At 35.2% G+C, this 19,908-nt stretch overlaps 1 protein-coding gene across 7 annotated transcripts in view; it reads left to right on the top strand.

Annotated features, from left to right (window-relative positions):
* Positions 1 to 19,908, top strand: part of QKI (QKI, KH domain containing RNA binding) — a 143,104-nt gene that overhangs the window by 17,897 nt on the left and 105,299 nt on the right. For all 7 annotated transcript variants that reach the window (XR_009703011.1, XM_061207633.1, XM_061207632.1 and 4 more), the window contains exon 2: positions 16,063 to 16,205. Coding sequence is in view for 6 of the 7 variants with exons in the window: in XM_061207633.1 (XP_061063616.1) it covers positions 16,063 to 16,205 (143 nt within the window). In the remaining variant the exon portion in view is untranslated. The remainder of the gene's footprint in view (positions 1 to 16,062; positions 16,206 to 19,908) is intronic.

Genomic DNA, 19,908 nt, shown 5'->3' with positions numbered 1-19,908 from the left:
GTTCTCTTTTTTCCCCTGTAAATTCTAAAATGAATACAATGAAGTTTACTTGAAAATAAGAGATTTCTGAATTTTTGGTCTACAGACCAAGTTTGTAAAAGTAAATGTTAATTTTATAGATAATCTTTATAAAAATCTAAAGCTCACAAGTGAGTAGTATTGTTGTCCTAAATATGACATGGTGACTAGCTTTAATGCCATTATTTGGGAAATATTTTTATTTTTTTTCTGACTTTTTTTCCTTTGAAGTTTATATTGTGACTTATTAAGAAGGTAAAGTTAGATAGAAGTGTTATATAAACACATATATCTTTTAAAATTATCTTTGACCATGGGCTGTTTGCCCAGATAGTAAAAGTTAAGATACAATACAAACCATGAACTTTTGAATGATAGGATAAAGGTGGATACTTAATTATCCAACACTGAAAAATTATGTCTCTGTATTGGAATTTGGAAATATACTGTATATTGACTTTTGTGGTTAACTGATTTGCTTGCAGTAACACTGAATGTGAAAATTAGGAAATTGGTTGCGTTTTATCTTAAAAAGCTTAAAGCATGGCATTTCTAATAGAATCTAATTTCATTTCTGTGGGTTACACAGTTGTTACAGGTTTTTCCTGTGAGTGATAGGCTACTGCATCAGGTTGAGGAAGCTAATGTCTGAGTGGATGTGGTGGTTGCCTTAGAATGATTTTGCTGTTAGCAGTGAAAAATGTTTTCCTTATAGTTCTTGTGCAGCAGGCCATGGAGTAAAGCACATTTTTATAATAAAGGTGATGAATTTAATCGCAAACTGGCAGCCAAATGGAAATTGCAGACCTTGATACTGGGAGAAAATTGCCAGTAAAGCAACTCTTGAGAGAACAAGCTTTAAATTTACCCACCCATTTCGACATTAAGGAGAACTTGGGGATCACAGGATATTTTGCTTGGTCTGTTTAGTTCAGATGAATGACACCTGAGTGTTCTATTTAAGAGTTAGAGATAGTTGGTTTAAAGTTGCTTCTGCTTTGTACGTAAAGCCTTTAACACATACATTTTTGTATTTTATTAAAATTCTAAAATACTGCTGCCTTTTTGTATTTCAGCACATTGGTATGCCTAATGAATTGAAATCCATTTACCACATTTAACGTTCATCTGCTGTGTAATTCATGTTTCTGCCGTTTATATGATGGACTACAAGGATGCAGAATAATCTGGGTTTATAAGCAACATTGAATTGATAGAATGTCTGTCATGTAAACTATCAGTTTTTGCTGTTTTATATTTAAACAGTTTATGTTATAAAATTTAAACACAGAATAGTAGAATTTCTATTATGGGAAATCTGAACTTTGTCACTTTTTACTCTAAGTAACTAATGCTTGTTGTTTTTTATGAATAACTTAACCCTTGATCCAACATGCGGCATTTAGGGTGTTTAACCCTGAATCTTGGTTATATTGTTGCATGTATTTTGAGGTGTACTTTCCCCCCATGATACACATATTTGTTAACAGATATGTGTCCAAGTTTAGAGAATTATTTGTGACTATTGGGAAGTGAGGCCTTTCGGAGGATGGTAAATGTTTAGAATGTAAAAAGACCAATGAGAGAGATAAAAATATTTCTTAGTATACTTACTGAAACTACTGAGTTCCAAAGGGAAATAAGGATTTCTTCTAGGAAATAAGGATTTCTTCTAGGAGGTTATCAGATTTTGTTTGGATACACAACCCTGATCTGATAGATTTTATTTTCTGGACAGTATGGTACATTTTTAGAGTAGAGCTGTGACAAGTGTGTGTTCTCTTTAAGTATAGGATTATAGAAGTGTTTAGTTTTAAAATATGGGAATTTAAATTTGATGGTTGAGAAAGCAAGAATAGAAGGAAGAAAAAAGGCTTACAAATTAATTCTCTGTTTTTAGGAAACAGTTTATTGAGGTTGTGCACGTGAGAGTGAAGGTAAGAAATTAAGAAATAGGAGTATTAGTTTTTCTTATTAAAACAAGTACCAGCAATTGTATCTTTGCCATTGAAAGTGGTTTCATTTAAATTACTTTTAAGTGCCAGATTGTAATAACATCCATATGAGAAGTAAGCGTCTATGTAATGTTGGAGATAAATTAGAATGTTTAGCCATCTCTGAAATTTGCAAAGTTTAAAATAAATCAACTCCTTTATTCTTTTATCCGTGATACGTGCTTGGTCATTTGGTTTATTTGGCTTAAGTAAGCTGTGGCAAGTTTAGAATTCAGAGATAGACCCTAAAGATAATATTCTTTACACTAGACCTTTGTGAGAGAAGTGAAGTATAATTATTTTAACTCTGATGCTCCTGATCCAGTAAATTAGTATGTTGAAAGCTTTATCTCCAATTTCAGAAAAAAACTAAAATTTCATGCACTTAACATACAAGATGAAGTTAGAATAAGGTATATGGAATCTATATAAATTGTATACATACATAATATGTATGTTAATATATTTCAACAATATTTAATATATTTTATATGATATGTGTAGTATTTGTATATGCACACATATAATATATGTATATAACATATATAACTTTAATGATATATAAGTATTGTGCATGTATGTGTTTGCACGCATGTGTATATATGTGTACACATCTTTATACATATAGTACTTCATTAAAACTGTACTGCTTTTCTTTAGTAGGCTGAATATAATTAGTTGTTTATAGGCTGATACTGAATTCAGTTTCCATAGATATTAGTGGTGGTTTACTTTTTAAAAAGGTTTTTTTTGTTTGTTTTAGTGATATGCTTCCATTCACATCCAAATCTATTATGGTGATAAAGGTGACCACGATTTAGTTCAAGATTGTTTATGTCGGAGTCCGAAACACCTGAAGCACCTAAGATTCTGAGTTCTGAAAGGGTTTTAGAATTACGTGTTTGAAAAGTCACATCACTGAATTAGCTCAAAATTACAGGATTGTCAGTGGAGTGAAGTAAGGGGAGTGTTCACAGTAATATTGCAGTTTCAAGGTGACAGTGTAAGATGTGATACTTTTGTGTTGTTTTTTTGTTTTTGTTTAGATAACTATTTTAAGGTATTAAGTTGTAGTTACGTAAAGATATATTACAAGCCAGAATGTCTTCTCAACTTTCCTTCCCCCAAATTACTCATTTGAGGTTAAAATAATCTTAAAACTCCTGAAAAGTGGTTAAACCAAAACAGGGCAGATCCTGGAGCAAACACTTTTTAAAGAAGGTGTTGTGGGAAAGGTGCCATAGAGAGCATTTGCTCCAGGTATTTAAGAGTCATTTTTAATAAGCTGAGTGTACTGAGGGGTTTCTATTTGAGTAGTTTGTAAGGTTTTCTGGATTATATGTTTGAATATTTGAGGAAGAGCTTAGTAAAAATGAGTTGGAAAAATTAAGCTGTATCTTTGTTACTTTCTGCCCCTTTTGTCATTTATGGTGAATTTGTGTGTAAGAAGTCAGTTACAAACAGTATTTGGTAGGTGCCTTTTCTGAGTATCTTTAATGTCTATAGATTCTGCAAAAAGACCAATTACAGATTTTATGTAACAGATATTCATCCGATCAGCAAATATTATCTTTCAGACCCACCTTTCAGTATACATAATTTTACAGAGTATATAATTTTACATCACAGTCATTGTTAGCGATGATGATATGGACATAACTTATGTATCAGGCACACCCTCGCTCTCTCCATTATCTCGTTTAATCTTTCCATCAATCCCGTGAGCTGGAAATAACTCCATTTTATAGATGAAGAAATGGAGGCTGACTGAGACACTATAATGGGTTTTTTCCCAAAGATTGCACTTTCAACAGTTTATTCTTTATCACAGATTATTATTTACAGTTTTTCAGTCACCTGTTCTGTAAATTTCTTAAAAAGTAAAATTTTACCTAACTTGTGAACTGATAGTTTACGTTAGCTCTGGACAAAGACCTGGAGAGGCAAAGTTTTTCTTTAAAGTTGTCTTCCTTTATATGCACAGTACATTAAATTATCTTTAGCTACTGTAACTACCACTCTAAGGAAGGTGGTGGTGTGTTGACTGTGTAAATAGCTTGCTTGACTTGAAAGTGTCATTCTTTTCATAAGAGAAAAGATAGCACAGCATGTTCAGAATGTAGGAAGTATATTAAGTTTCATTCAAAACTTGTTCCATTTAATATTGACCTTCTGAAAGTGGGTTCACTTTTTCTTAAGTCTTGATACTCTGATGTCTTTCTGAAGGTTCCTGCTAATGCCCCCAGCCACCTATGAATTGGCCTGGCGTTGAGTACTTTTATGGCCTTTTCCACTTAGCTACTTTAAAAAAAGTATACTGGGGGGTTCTAATGTACATCTTGTCCTTTTCTTGCCTATGAAATTATCTGACTAAAGATGGCAGATCTTGCTATACTTAGTCTTCCTAGGGGTTTGGTTTCGAACTACTATTAGGGAGGGCCTCTAATGACTGGATTTCACTCATATTTCAGTGTGATAAGGGTGGTACAGTGTTGTTTGAAATAAGGTTGCTTTTTAGATTTTGGTGTTTATATCAGTAATTTTCTACTTGTCTCTATCAAGGCAGGCTTTGGTGAAGAGAGAACTTTGGGCTTAGAAATTCTGTTTGTTACGAACTTTCCACTGGGAAAAATACTTAACCGTTTTCAAGGAACAAATACCCAGTTTGAATGGTAACCTGAATGTCTTCAAACCTTAGCATGGCTGCTCTAAAATATTTGAGAAGTTTTTGAGTAAATGAAGAAATACCTTGAGCAAGAAAAACAGAACCACTTGCCTGGATAATCATAGACATTACTAAAAATAGATGGGATTAGAAGTCAGAAAACTAAGGTCTGGAAAAAAATCCTTGAGTGCGACAGAAGAATATATTTTAAGCTTTTTTCCCCCATGTATCAGATCTATCAGCATAATTATGTATCCTAAGAGTGATAAATATATGTCCATGTTTTTCCATTTTTATTCTCCTTCATCATAATTAAAGTGAGGGTTTATGTATCTAGAATCCAATTTTTCCCTAGCTTGGTCTTTTCCCACTGTAGAACCAAATGAAACCATAGAACTCTGGCTTACTCTTTTAAAATTGCTTTGTCTAGTGTTCAGGCCCAGGTATTTATATCCCAGGACACTCAGTCTTATCTATCAATCACTTCTAGCACTCTGATCTATTTACATAGAAACCAGTTCTTACTGCTAGAAGAATTGTGATGGCAAGAACCATGTAGCTTACCAGTGTGTCCCTAGCACAGTGCCTGATACTGTAGAAAGATGGGTCGTTTTCAGTCAGTAATAGGAGCTTTTTGAGCATCTGTTATGTGCCAGACACTCTACAGATATTTGTTAAGTGAAATAATTTTTTCTGTCTAACTCAGAAGCTTATTAGGTCTTGAGTTATCTTAGATGTGCTTGCAAATGGGGGTAGTCATAGACCAGCAGTCCCCAACCTTTTTTGGCACCAGGGACCGGTTTCATGGAAGACGATTTTTCCACGGATGGGGCAGTGGTTCAGGTGGTAATGTGAGTGATGGGTAGCAATGGGGAGTGACAGATGACAGATGAAGCTTCGCTCGCTTCCTTGCCCGCCGCTCACCTCCTGCTGTGCGGGTGGGTTCCTAACAGGCTGCAGACTGGTACCGGGGGTTGGGGACCCCTGTCATACACCTTAAACGGTTTGTTGAAGGATGTGCAGCTAGTCCCTGGCAGAGCTTAAATGAGAATCTGAGTGGGCACAGAATGGGATTCTCTGAAGAAACAGGAGGGTGCACTCCTAATTGATAAAATTTTGGAGCTGCAAGAAACTATGCATGTGATCTGGTCTAGCCTCATTTCACAGAGGAGGAAACAGACCCATAGGGTTAAGTTCAAAGCCGCACAGCTAAATCTTGTAGAGAATCAGAAGTAAAATCCAGGTTGTATAAACTCAAGGCCAGTGCTTTTTTCCCTACTGCATGTAGTTCTTAGAAAGATTCCCTTTCTACACAGATAGGTCATTGTTTATGGATTGTAGTGTTTTTCCTTGTTCTTAAAGAAGGTTTAAAGTGCATGTGTTTTTTAAGCAGTTACCTGATAAAGAAAATTAAAGAGATTGTTGAAAATTTTTTTTATTATTTTGAATTAAAGATTATTTTGAATGATTTTGACATCCTCAGTTTAATTGCTAAGCAGGCATTTTCTTTTTATTTTTTTTAAACACTAGAAAAGTAAGACATTTGCATGGCTTTCATTCTCTCCCACAACTATCCCCCTACTCCATTAGAATAAGTAACTGAAGGCTAAAGCAAACACTTTGTTTTTTTTGTTTTTTTAAATGAATTTAGACTTATAGAGAAATCGAAAAAATAGTGCAGAGGTTAATGTTAACAACTCATATGACTAGGAAATTAACATTGATTCAGTATTATTTACTTACCCGCCCATATCTATTCAGATTTCACTAGTGTTTCTACAAACATAGTTTTCCTGGTTCAGGATCCAATCCAAAATCCCACATTGCGTTTAGTGGTGATGTCTTTTTAGTTTCCTCCAATCTGTGGCAGTGTCGCATTCTTTCATTATACTTTTCTTGACACTTTTGAAGATAACTGGTAGTTGTTGTATAGTGTAGAACATTCTTCAATTTGGGTTTGTCTGATGTTTTCTCAGTATTAGATTGAGGTTAGGCGTTTTGGCAAGAAAACCACAGAAGTGCTGTTGGACCCTTCTCAGCGCATCATACCAGAGTACATGTCTTATTATTCTTAGTATTAACTATCACGTGGTTAAGGTGGTGTCTGCCAGGTTTTCTACTGTACAGTATTTTTTTCCTTTGTAATTAATAAATATCTTATGGGAAGATACTCTGAAACTGTACAGATATTCTGTTTCTCTTCATACTTTAGAATGGTTCTTGCTTGCAGTAATTATTACTCTGGTGGTTTTCTAATGATGATTTTCTTTATCCATTTTTCCTTCTATATTTATTTATTGGAATTCTACAAGGAAGATCTGTCTTTTCTTTCATATGTATTTATTCAATTATATTATTATAGTCTCATGGATTATAATCCATTACTATCATCGTATTGTAAGTAAAAGTTTCTTAAAAATGTATTTTTGAAAAGTTAATACATTGAGATGATTAAAAATTCAGAGGCCTGTTAGGAGCCTATATGGTGAAAAATCTCTCTTCCACTCCTATAACCTGGTTACCCATTTCCATTGCTATGAGTTTATTTTTATTCTTCCAGAGATATTAAAAGGGTTGGGAAAAGAGTTGTTAGTAAAAATTGCTAGATTCTCAAGTATTACTTTTTAGCTGGATTCTGGTGATATCTACCATTTTACCGTTACATATTCTTCAGATATTCATTGACAGATATGTCTTAACCAGATTTCTTAACCTTCAGATTTAAATTTTAATACAACAGGTATTATATAGAGATAAGGACTGGTTTTCCCCTGAGTATTCTAAAAAATTAAATAACCAGAAGGCAACATTTTATTAAATAATATTTGATACATAATATGTAAAACTAACCAGGTTTAAAAGTAACTAACTTCCAAACAAAATCCAATTTAAATGAGAAAGGATGCCTATTTCAATTAAATAATTAATTTTTATTCACCTAAAAAAATACTTTCCTCCACTCTGTTCTGTTTTTTCTAGTAGCCTATTTTGCTGTCTTTAGGAACCAAGGCCTAGATTTCATCCCCAAAACTGCTTTCTGTTAGCATGGAGTGAAAGAGGAGGGCTGCAAAGACTTTTTTGGTAGTCACTAGTAAAACAGTGAACATACTGGACTGTACTTGTTACAGCATAGCTAGCAATAAACCAAAAGTTGGATTGTTCCACTTTTTTTAAAAATTAATTTTTATTGGAGTATAGTTGCTTTACAATGTTGTGTTAGTTTCTGCTGTACAGCAAAATGAATCAGTTACATATATACATATATCCCCTCTTTTTTGGATTTCCTTACCATTTAGGTCACCACAGTGTATTAAGTAGAGTTCTCTGTGCTATACAGCATGTTCTCATTAGTTATCTATTTTATACATAGTTATCAATAGTGTATATGTGTCAATCCCAATCCCCAATCCCCCATCCCCCCCCACCCCCTGTTGGTATCCGTACATTTGTTCTCTACCTCTGTGTCTCTGTTTCTGCTTTGCAAATAAGATCATCTATACCATTTTTCTAGATTCAACATGTATGTGTTAACATACGATACTTGTTTTTCTCTTTCTGACTCTTCACTCTGTATGACACTCTCTAGGTCCATCCACATATCTACAAATGACCCAGTTTCGTTCCTCTCTATGGCTGAGTAATATTCCATTGTATATATGTACCACATTTTCTTTATCCATTCCTCTGTTGATGGACATTTAGGTTGCTTCCATGTCCTGGCTATTGTAAATAGTGCTGCGATGAACATTGGGGTGCATGTGTCTTTTTGAATTATGGTTTTCTCTGGGTATATGCCCAGTAGTGGGGTTGCTGGGTCATACTGTTCCACTTTCTTATTTAACATCTCTAATTACCATCTCTTAAAGTGAGTTTCAAGGACTTCTTATTCCAGAATTCCTTTATGAAACCCTAAATGAAAGCTGGTTGCACTAGCTATGACCTTGGACAAATTCTTTACTCTCTGAACATTTTCTTCCTTCCTGCCTTCCTTTTTTTGTAAAATGGGTATTATATACTACCTCAGATTCTGTGAGGATCGCGTGAAAATTCATATACAGTATTTTTAGCATGGTGAAGGTCCTCATTTTAAAAAAATAATTAGGTCTTTGTGATTTATTTTTAGACTTGAGAGTGAGTGATTTAACCTTTATTATAATTTTATATGGAGAATCCAATATTATATTCTGCATTTTGACTTAGAATTCTTTCTACCATCCTAATGAAGATAATTAATTTTCTAAGTGTTATTATCGTAAAAAAAAAATTTATATAGTAATGTGAAAGCTAAACTGTCCTTGTAAATCCATCTCCCAGAGATGATTACTCTTAATAGTTGTTACATCCTTTTTTTGACTTCTCTGTGTCTATCTAAAAATTCACATACTTAGTATAAGTTGGATCATGTAATAGACATTCTTTTCTGTAACCTTTGAAAGAGCCTTTCCAGGGAAGTGCAGCTACTATTAAATACCTTTCATGATACGAAACTGCTGCTGAGAACAATCTTGGAACTAGGATGGACTGTACCATATTTTTTATGTGAAATTTATCAACAACTTTGAACAACTGTTCATTTTGGCGGTTTCAAGGAGGGCTGTTGAATTTAATTTTGTAGTTTTTCTTTTTGTGCTTATAGTCCTGAAATACAAACCGCAGTTTAACTGGGAAAAAAAAAAAAAGTAAGTCCCGTCTAGAGAGTTGGCAGTAGCTTGATTTTCTTTTTTCTTGCCAGTTTCAGTGTAGTTGCCTCAAAATTAAATCAGACTTATTTGGTCAAGTAAGCAAAATATATTCCATTAAATAGTACATATTCTCTAGTAACCTGCTTTTTAATTCATTTGTTTTCTGTACCTTGTGGATGTGGCTTTTTAAAATGAGCACAATGAAGTTATATTATTCTGTGGGTTTTGCTCTGCTCAAAATATCTTTAAAACTTTCCCTGTATTTAGTAAACCCTGAGTTAGAGGTTCTTTTTTCAGAAGAGATCTTTGTTGCCCCTAAGTACATAAGGGCACATAACAGCCACTTCTTTGTGTAGTAGCGGTTGTCCTTCGGTTATAAGTAGACTTTTAATATTATTGCTATAAGAGTTAATGAATTTCATGTAAATAGAGACTGGTGATTTGTTAATTAAGACCTAAAACAACTAAAATCTTACTTTGCTTTTTGTGTTAGTATACCAGGTTAGCGTTTAGTAAGAGATGGATTGCAGATAGTGAGGAAATAATAGATCCCATTGAAATTCATTTGGAATGATGAAAGCTGTCATTTTAACTTTGTTTATAAAGTGTATACTGTGTACATCAAAGCGTATGTACATATTTATAAAGAGTTGGCTCTTTACTGAACAAATGAATGGAAAATGTTAAATTAAAAAAATGAGGCATTTATGGTCAAATGACACTGTAACCTTTTCATTTCTTCCTGTATCTTGACTCCAGCTGTATTACAATGATAAGGTAATTTTTTTGATGAATTTAAATGTAAGGCTCGAAGAAAAGCAAATAGATGCCCAAATAAAATGTATATGTCTATCATATCAGCATAGCTGGTGGAGCAGTTGGAATTAGCTACCACAGCACTGAGTGTAAGGTGTGGTTTGCATGAAATTTTTTTCAGTGTTTTGAAAAGCCATCTTTTAATTTGCATTGTTACAAATTCTGAAAATAATTCTTTCATGCATTTTTTTAATATTACTTGTGTATCATTAGGTTTTTTTTTTTTGTTTACTACTGAGCTGGTAAATATTTTTTATATTTTATTTCCTCATTTTTATTTTCTTGGTTTTAATTTGTTGAAAAATTCTAAACCAGAAAGTAAAATAGGGCTATATTTTATTCTTTATCTGGTCTTGCAACTTTGCAGCATTAAATTTATACACAGCCATTATCTATCTGTCTTCTGAAATGACTACTTAGTTTTGTAAGTTAGATTTCTCAGCCTGTATTTTTCTGTTCTCCAGTATTTCCTCATGTTGTCCTAATTCTGACATTGTACTCTTCCACAGAGTGGTTGATCTATTAGTTAATCTAATAGTTCAGATTTTAAAAGAATGTGCAAAATTTTAACGTGGCAGAGGATGGGATGCACATACAATATAGTTCAGATACCGTAAAAGTGGTGGTAATGAAAAAGCTAAAAACCAAAGTGAGTTAAAGCTTATGAAACATAAGAATGAATTTAAAACAAATTTTTAGTTACATCCATAGTTAGGTGAATTAAGGGAAAGGGAAAAGACTTAAGGCTGATGATGTAATATTAATAGGTTATGTAAAACAGAACTGTGCAATGATTGTTTTCCCTCTTAGGAGCAGAATTCACTGACTGATAATTGAGCTTTAGTTTGGAAAAGGAAAAAAAATCAAGATAATTAAAGCAGAGAAGTGTGAGGAGACAAAGTAGTATAACCAAAGCAAATTTTCAGGCCTAGACAAAAATGGTTTTCAGGGTATTGAAATTTGAAAAAATGTGATCACTGAATATCAATTCAAGAAAACATGGAAAATGAGAGGAGCCTGAATGCTGGAAAGGTTAAGTACTCCCAGAAGCTGAAAAACTTACATTCTCAACTTGATGGCACAACCTGTAGATTCCAAAAGTGATTATTTCCTGTTTAACTCTGGTGGATCCAGAGGAAGGTTCCAGTTCTAGTGTAGCTTGAGATGTCATCAAATAGTTGATACGGTATGCCTGAATTTTAATATCCAGGTTAGAGAAATGTGTGTGCTATGAAATTGCAGTTAGTTGGATCCTTGACTCACAGAATAGTCATCCCTAAAGAATGTCAACTGATAGATTCACATCAGTCTGAAGGTATTAGTCTAGTAGAAAACAACCACGAAAAGAATTTTAATTTTCCACTGGAAGTATGGAATGGTGGAAGGTTGGCCTACTACCTCTACCATGTCAGCAGTGCACTGTGCTCATCAGAGAAGTAAGGGGGTATTCTTAAACGTGCAGTGGAAGTGGCGTGTTGGGGACCGGAGGTCAGCAGCCTCAGTCTGCATACTCATAGGTGGTCAGGGAAGGATGTGTGTGCTACAGGGTTTTCCATTTTCAGAGAGACGTAGACAAATGGATTATGTCTAAGTGAGTGGGAGGGTATAAAACTATGTCATATAGTTTAGAGAAGAGGACACTTAGATTACAGAACTTTTCAAGTATTTGTAGGAGTGTCATATGAAAGAGGCGTTTAACCTCTTTGATGAGCTTTGGAGTGTTGAGAGGGGGTGAGTGGGAGAAATTTCAGGGAAGATAAAATTCAGTAAAATTTGTAACATTTGAGAACAGTTCAGAGATGTCTAAAACAAATTGTGCTGATATTGGGGATATTTTGGGGTTATTGTAATAGGAATTTGTACACTAGGTGATTAAGCAAATGGTTCTGAACTTGTAGTTCTCTGAACCACTGCTGTAGTTTGATGAAGGTAGTGTGGAGATGGGGACGTTAGAGCATTATCATGTATGTTTGATGCAACAAAAGAATATGTAAAACATACTAGTTTTGAAGCGCTCCTATGTTTCATAAACACACACCTGTGAGCCCCCACTCATGAAGGAATTTAGAGCATTGCGCGTGCCCATGGCTGTGACAGGTTTCTGTAATATTTTGGCTAGGATAACGTTAACAAAAGCTCTGATTGCCAGGCCTTAAAGAATGAAAAGCTTTGGAGACAAAACTTTTAAAAAACATTGGAGTTATGGGGAAAACAATAAATGAGTCTTTGCATCCTAAGGTTGGAAACCAGTGGATTCAGTGAAGTCATTCAATAAGCAGCCTTCAATCATATGAGGTACAGGCACAAGGAGGGTAAATAGGAGACTTGTCTGAAATCACACAGTTACTATTAGAACTGGAATCGCAACTTGTTCTGACTTAGTGTCGTAAGTAACGTGCCAGGAAGTGCTAATGATTTGTTGGCTAGAAAGATGCTGTTGATAAAGGTAGTACTCAGCTGGTTAGAGTTTACAGTGAAAATTGTAAATTCCTTGAGAACTCAAACTGTCTTAGTCACCTTTTCATTCCCATCAGTACTGTCTTGTATGTAATTTGTTTTCTATTATTAAATTGAGTGATATCTTAGAGACTGAAAGAAACACGGTAGAAGGATTTTTTAATTTTAAGTAGAATATATAATTACATTGTAATTTTACTTCACATACTCCTGTCATTAGGAAACAGGTCAGAGTTCCTGTCCTCTTGACTTTAATACCCTCTCTGTGGCAGAGTTGATGATGCCTGCTTTCACATCTCTAATCCATACCTCTTACTGTTCTTCTACCTTAGAGTATCTGTTTGTTTATATACCTCCCGTATTAGACTAACTTCTCTGAGAGCTGGGGCCATGACTTGTTTAATGCCCTAGAACCTAGCTCATTCCTCTCTTCATTCACCCATCCATCTGTCCAATTTACTGAGTATTAATTGAGGACCCACTGTATTCCAGGCACTATTGTAAGAGCTGGGGATACAGCAGGTAACAGAATTTCATGGAACTCTAAGCTATTAAATAATCACAAAAATGTTTAGAGAAATACAACTTAAGTGGTAAATGTATCTTTTCTTCCATTACATCATCTAATTGGTTATATGAAGTTGTTGGTTTTTGTATATTATTTTTAAATCTAGTCATCTTACCTGAATTTTCTTATTTATAAATGGATTTTCTTGGTTTTTCTAAGTTTGATAAATTTGTTTACCTGAAAATCATTTTTTCCTCTTCAACCTACTGTATTACTGTGTTTAAAGATTTTTTTAAAATATTGAATTATTCTTGCATTCGTGCTGTAAATTGCACCTTCTCTTGGTGCATTATTCTTTTAATGTGCTGCTGGTGGAGCTTGTTCACTTAGGATATTTGCATCTCTATCTACAAGCAAATTTTATCTGTGGTTTTCTTTTATGCTATTGTCAGGTTTTTATATGAGCGTTATTAACATCATAATAAGAATTGGGCAGTTTTTGAGGAGGAAATTTTAATGTAATAAACTAATGTTGAAAGTGCTTTTACATAGAGACCTTGACTAAAGGATATATGTGCAATTTTAATTAGATTAAATTTTTCTAATGCCCTCTGGTTAATTACTTGCTGTAATTACATAATTATGTAAACAATCATTTATATTTAAATTGTAGGTCATTGGAAATTTGATTTGAGAATTGCTGTCATATGCTAATTTAAGATAAACACTAATTTGATACTGGACATCTTTGAGAAAGATTTCATTATGAGAGTAGAAGTATAAAAAAGAACTTAAAGAATCAACTCTTGTCCTTATAATGTAGTTAAACACAAGGTACCTTCTTTTGATTTTTTTAAAAAAAAGTTCCCTTGCTATACAGAGATAAACATTTGGTAAGCTTTGACAAGCAAATTGTTAGTTAAGATGCGTTATAAAATGGCTATTGCCATCACTGAAGCAGAAAATGTATTGTAGTGCAGTATTTTCATTGACAGTCTTTATAACTGGGTGAGAACACCTTTGATCATGCCTTTTTACTGCAGTGGATTTTATTTAACTGAAAGTGATTTAAATAACTAGTTAAGAAAATTAAAGTGTGAAATTTGATAGTACCTTAACAGCGATAAATTGAAATTCTGTGTTTGGAAGGCATACAAATACAACTTAAGTGATAAATGTATCTTTTCTTCCATATGAAGTTACTGTTTTTTGTATATTTATATATTCTTTAACCTAGTCATCTTACCTGAATTTTCTTAGTTATAATTAATTCTTTTGGAATTTTATTATTTATTTTTAAAATTAATTCATTCATTCATTTTTGGGCTGCATTGGGTCTTCGTTGCTGCACGCAGGCTTTTCTCTAATTGCGGCCAGCGGGGGCTACTCTTCGTTGTGGTTTGCGGACTTCTCATTGCGGTGGCTTCTCTTGTTGCAGAGCACAGGCTCTAGGCGCACAGGCTTCAGTAGTTGTGGCATGCGGGCTCAGTAGTTGTGGCTCGTGGGCTCTAGAGCGCAGGCTCAGTAGTTGTGGCACACAGGCTTAGTTGCTCCACGGCATGTGGGATCTTCCTGGACCAGGGATCAAATCAGTGTCTCCTACATTGGCAGGCGGATTCTTAGCCGCTGCGCCACCAGGGAAACCCGGAATTTTGTTTTTAAATACTAATGGATACAAGCTTTTTCCCCAAGGAGGACATAATCCATAACATGGAGAGACGGTTACAGATGCATTCAGCTAAATTAATAATGACAACCCTTATTAGTGTATTCCAGTGGGCAAGGGCCTATCTTCTAGCACATTGTGGAAGCTTAATAAAGAACTCTTGAAGAATTAATTGATATCTTTGTATAGGACTTGATCCATTAAGATAGATTTCTCATAATTTTTTTTTTTAAGAAGTGATATTCATACCTGGGAACTGTCATAATAATTGTTTTAAAAGGTCATTGACTTTAGGTATCTCTGCTTTCTTTCTTTTACTTCATTCATTAACTCATAGTTTGATCTCCATACCATCTTTTCCTCAAAACTTCCGGATCACCAGTGGCTTAGTGGTCACATCCAAGGTCCCCTCTTTTGCTCTTTACCTTATGGTACTTTTGTGGTATTTGACACTGTTGATCACCCTGTCCTTGAATCTGTCGTTTTTAGCTTCTTTGGTGCTTCTCTTCCCTGGTTCTCCTGTCTACCTCCATTTCTTCTTGGTTTGGATCTTCTTTTCCTCATCCCTTAAATGGTGCTTTTCCTAGGGTCATTCAGTTCTTCCTTCTCCCTATACCCCCTCTAAGACATCTCTTCTGTTCCTATAGCTTTAACCAATACATTTGGGTATCAGACTCAGACTTCTGCTGAACTTAAATTTTGTGAATCTGTTGGACATCTCTGTTTGGATATTCCAAAGATACCTAAAATACCTAAGGAAGTGGTCCGGTTTAAATCTCATTCAGATAGGTTAGTTCTGAAGTATAAAGGAAGCTTTGGTATTAGCTTTGTCTTATAGGCATTCTTAGGATAGTTATTTGGCTGAAGCTATCATTTGGAATGACTGGGGTTTTTTAGGCATGGAGAAATTAGGTAAAATAACTGGTCTGTATCATAGTGAATAAAAGCTTGGGCTCTGAAGTTATTTTTGGGACTTCCCTGGCGGTCCAGTGGTTAAGACTCCGTGCTTCCATTGAAGTTATTTTTAATAAAATATATTATTTGGTATAAATTTGATTTCTGGTAGAAATTAATTAAGACTGTAGTTCTGTGAAATGTAGACTTAATCCAGAGAATGACAGACTAGGTCAACAGCTCTTCTTTGAGTTTTAACACTTTATCAATGAAATCCTCCCCTACCCTCTTATTTTTTTTTTTTCCTGGGCTAGTAAGAATATTTTTTTGTCTAACACATTTAAAATTTTTACTTTTAACAGAAATTAGCAGAGTACGGAAAGACATGTACAATGACACATTAAATGGCAGTACAGAGAAAAGGAGTGCAGAATTGCCTGATGCTGTGGGACCTATTGTTCAGTTACAAGAGAAACTTTATGTGCCTGTAAAAGAATACCCAGATGTAAGTATATTTTGTTTATATTCAATGTTTTTTTCCTGCTTCACATACTTTGGGACGAGATATATCTGATGGTAAATACTTAAGCATTGTCAGCTGCTTTTAAAAAAAATTTCATGTGAGGCATGAATACTTTTGTGTGGATAATTTAATAAAAAAAATTTTTTTTTAAATATGTTTTCATTTGAATGCTGCTGTGTCACTTTGGAAGTCTAGAACTAAGTAAAGACTTGGTTCTAGATTTCAAATTGAGGCAAGAATTATGGAAAGAACTTTGGCCTGAATGTCAGAGAGCACCAAGTACAACTTTGTGCTTGTCTTTGATCTGACCTCAGCGAAGCTGTGTCATCCTTTCAGTAAAATGAGAGGTTAGACTGTATGACAGCTAAGATTCCTTGCAGCGCTAAAATTTTTATCATAACCACTACTTATAATATTTTTTTCGTCTTAGTTCCTTGTTCAGCTATTCTCCGCGTATCTTGTTGCGGATAACCTCCTTATACTATACAATTAATTTATAAAAGGCTCCAACTCTTTGCCTTTTGTTACAAAGCCCTACATGATATGGTCCTTTTTATTTCTGACCTCATCTTAAATGATTTTCCCTCTTCCTCAACATACTGCAGTTACATTGGCTGTTAAGAATAAGTTAAGTCTGTTCCCAGCCCAGGTACCTTTATGTTTGCTGTGCATTGATCTTAACCGGCTGGCTTCTTCTTGTCATTAAGTTTTTAGCTTAAGTGTCACTTCAGAGAGGACTCCTCTGACCATTTGATCTAAAAGCAATCTGGTTACTCATTATTTCACTTTAAGTCTCTTTATTTCTCTGCAATAGCACTTATTATCTGGTATTTTTCTTTTTTATTTGTTTATTTTCTTATCTCTCCGCAGTACAATATAAGGTACTTAAAACAAGAACCTGTTTTTGTTATTTACTGCTATATTCCCAGTGCACATAATATTGGCACATAATAGGTATCCAGTACCTACTGAATATATAAAGGCAAATTGATGGCTTTTTGCTGTGTTTCAGAGGACTTTTCTGAAAGGAAATACAAGAAGGAGTTGGTATTGTAAGGTGAAAAATGTGAAGTGTACTTTAAGTTGCATTGATTGTATGGATAGTATTGTAGTTTGGAGATGGGAAGTAAATGTCATAAGTTGAGTTAATGGGGAAAAAGTGTTGCTATTTCATAAGATGCGTTTCTAATATAGTTTTCTTACAAGCTAATACGTTTACTCTTTTTTTTAGTAAGTATTTTTGGTTGCAAATATGTAAACAGTCCTAGATAACATAGGCAAAGAAAGAGTTTGTTGGAAGATCATTGGGTGTGGTACAGAGGGTTAAAGGAATAGCTGGAGAACAAAGCTTCATATAAGACAGGAACCAGGGCAGTTCTGAGAATCTCAGCAGTGGGAGTTTAGACCTTCCCTGTTGAGAGCCTTGCTCTTAACATAATTTGGCATCAGTGCCTCTCAGATTTTATCTTCAAACTTCAGATTCTTAGGAGAGAGAATGTATTTTGGACCAGTCTGCCATGAGTAAGGCCTGGGGTTAACTGACATAACCTAGACGTGACCACCCTGGACCTACTCTGGGTATTGGATGATTCCTTGGGGTGGTAAATTGTGATTTGGGCAGCTGTCCCAGTTGGAGTCTACTACTTTTTGGTGTTTCAGTTATCTCCTAAAAGATACCAGCCTTCTCATCTGCTTGTTTGAACTCTAAAGGATAAGAATTCAGCACAAGCCATTAACATAGAATAGGTAAAAGCATGTGACTGTGTTAGAGAATATAACCTTAATCTGCCTGGTTCCCATTCTTTAAAAAAAATGCTATTCAGGGAATGATGTTTATATTGCATTACTTAAAAGACACATGTTCCGTATAATCCTCTAAGTCAGAAGAGATGTATTTTATAATGTGGGTTCAGGGGGAGGCACCTTTTTACTCTATTCCTGTCCTTTTTCCACCAGTTGAGATTCACTGTCACGGTCAACTACAGTTGTTGACACGTGTGTTGGAGCGAAACATTGTCTAGTTCAGTGGTTGTCAAAATGTGGTCCCAGGACTATAGTATCCACACCTCCTAGGAACTTGTGAATGTTCAAGCCCCACCCCAGACTAGATGAGTCAGCAACTCTGGGGCTAAAGCCCAGCAGTCTGCCTTCCAAGCCCTGTAGATGATACTGATGCATGCTAAAGTGTGAGAAGCACTGCTCTCATTTGTTTACATTGTCATCATAAGCTGGGCTAACAGGTAATCACGTAGGGTCCTTTTACCAGGCATTGTTTCAGAAGGCACGTAGGGGTGGTGAACTGAATGTCTCTGCTCCTGTGGAGCAGGCATTGCAGTAGCAGAGACAGACAATAACCAAATGAATATTTTCTTTAGGTTCAGTCAGCGCTTTGGAAAAAAAAGTGGAGTAAGCAGATAAACAGTAGCTATGTGTTTATAGTCAAGGAATCTCTTATAAGATGAAGGGAATGCAGAGACATGAATGGAGTGATGGGGAGGAAGGCATGAAATCGTCTGGGGGAAGCAGATTCCAGGCAGAGTGGTCAGCAGTGCAGTGATTCTGAGGCGTGAGCATGCTTGGGAAGTGTAGTAAGATGCGAGGTTAGAAAGTTAGCAGAGGGGCCCTGTCCTCAAGGGGCTGTGGGTCCCGGTAGGGATTTCTGATACTACTGAGTGAAATGGAAAGCCAGGGAGTGCTGTGGGCTCAGTTCGGTTTTAATAGATTCGTTCTGGCTTCTGTGTGGAGAAAGGCTGTGGGTGATGGTGACAGCAGGGAGACCAGCTAGGGGGCAGAGGAGGAACTTGAACAAGAGGACTTAGAAATGCTTGGATCCTTCATAATTGATGACTTGGAGCAAACAGAATTTGCTGGTAGATTGGATATGGGGTGTGAGGGAAAATTAGGAATAGCTCAGAGGTTTCTATTGATTGGAGTAACAGAATCACCAGTTCTTGAGCTATGAAAGACTGAGGGAAGAGCAGGTTTGGGGACGGGGCTTAGGTTCTGATTTAGAGGTGTTGAGTTTGAAGTCAGACATCCAGATGTGGGCATGTCAAATAGGCAGGTGGGTATATGAGTTGTGGATGATTCTTGGCACCCAGAAGTGTCTATTTTATCAAAGCTTTTTAAATGAGAAATTTATTCATAGGAGAGAAACAGGTATAAATCCATTTTGGTCCTCCAGATCATTTTTTTAATACCTTGATTTTAAATTTCTGTTAAAAGAATTTGGCAAAATTGGGATCCGCATATAGTTTTTCTTTGAGGTTATCAATACATACCAAATGAATAGTAACTGTTTTGTAGTCTGTACTAGGAACTGTATCTCATCTTAAAAAAAAAATTAATGTTAAACAAAATAAAACAAGGGCGTGTGTTGTGTGTCAGATTTTGGCAGTATGGAAAATATTTTATTTCAGAATTATGAATTAGATATTGGCCACGATGAAACAAATATGCATTCTTCTTACTCCTGTTTTTCTTAATATGTCTTAGAGATCATTACGTATGCTTCTCTCTCACCTCCCCCTTTTGTATGTAGGCTCGATTTTGTGAGTGAATTCATCCTGTTTGACTCAAAAATGCTTTATTAAAGCTTCAAAGGGGCAGTGTAGCACAGTGGTCAAAAGTAGGGACTCAGACTCCTGGCTGGCTCTGCTGCTTGTATTGTGACTTTGGGCAAGTC

This window comes from Eubalaena glacialis, chromosome 12, assembly GCF_028564815.1.
Source record: "Eubalaena glacialis isolate mEubGla1 chromosome 12, mEubGla1.1.hap2.+ XY, whole genome shotgun sequence".
In the NCBI taxonomy this organism is placed as follows: domain Eukaryota; kingdom Metazoa; phylum Chordata; class Mammalia; order Artiodactyla; family Balaenidae; genus Eubalaena; species Eubalaena glacialis.
The sequence above is the reverse complement of the archived record's forward strand: the minus strand, read 5'-3'. Positions and strand labels throughout refer to the sequence as shown.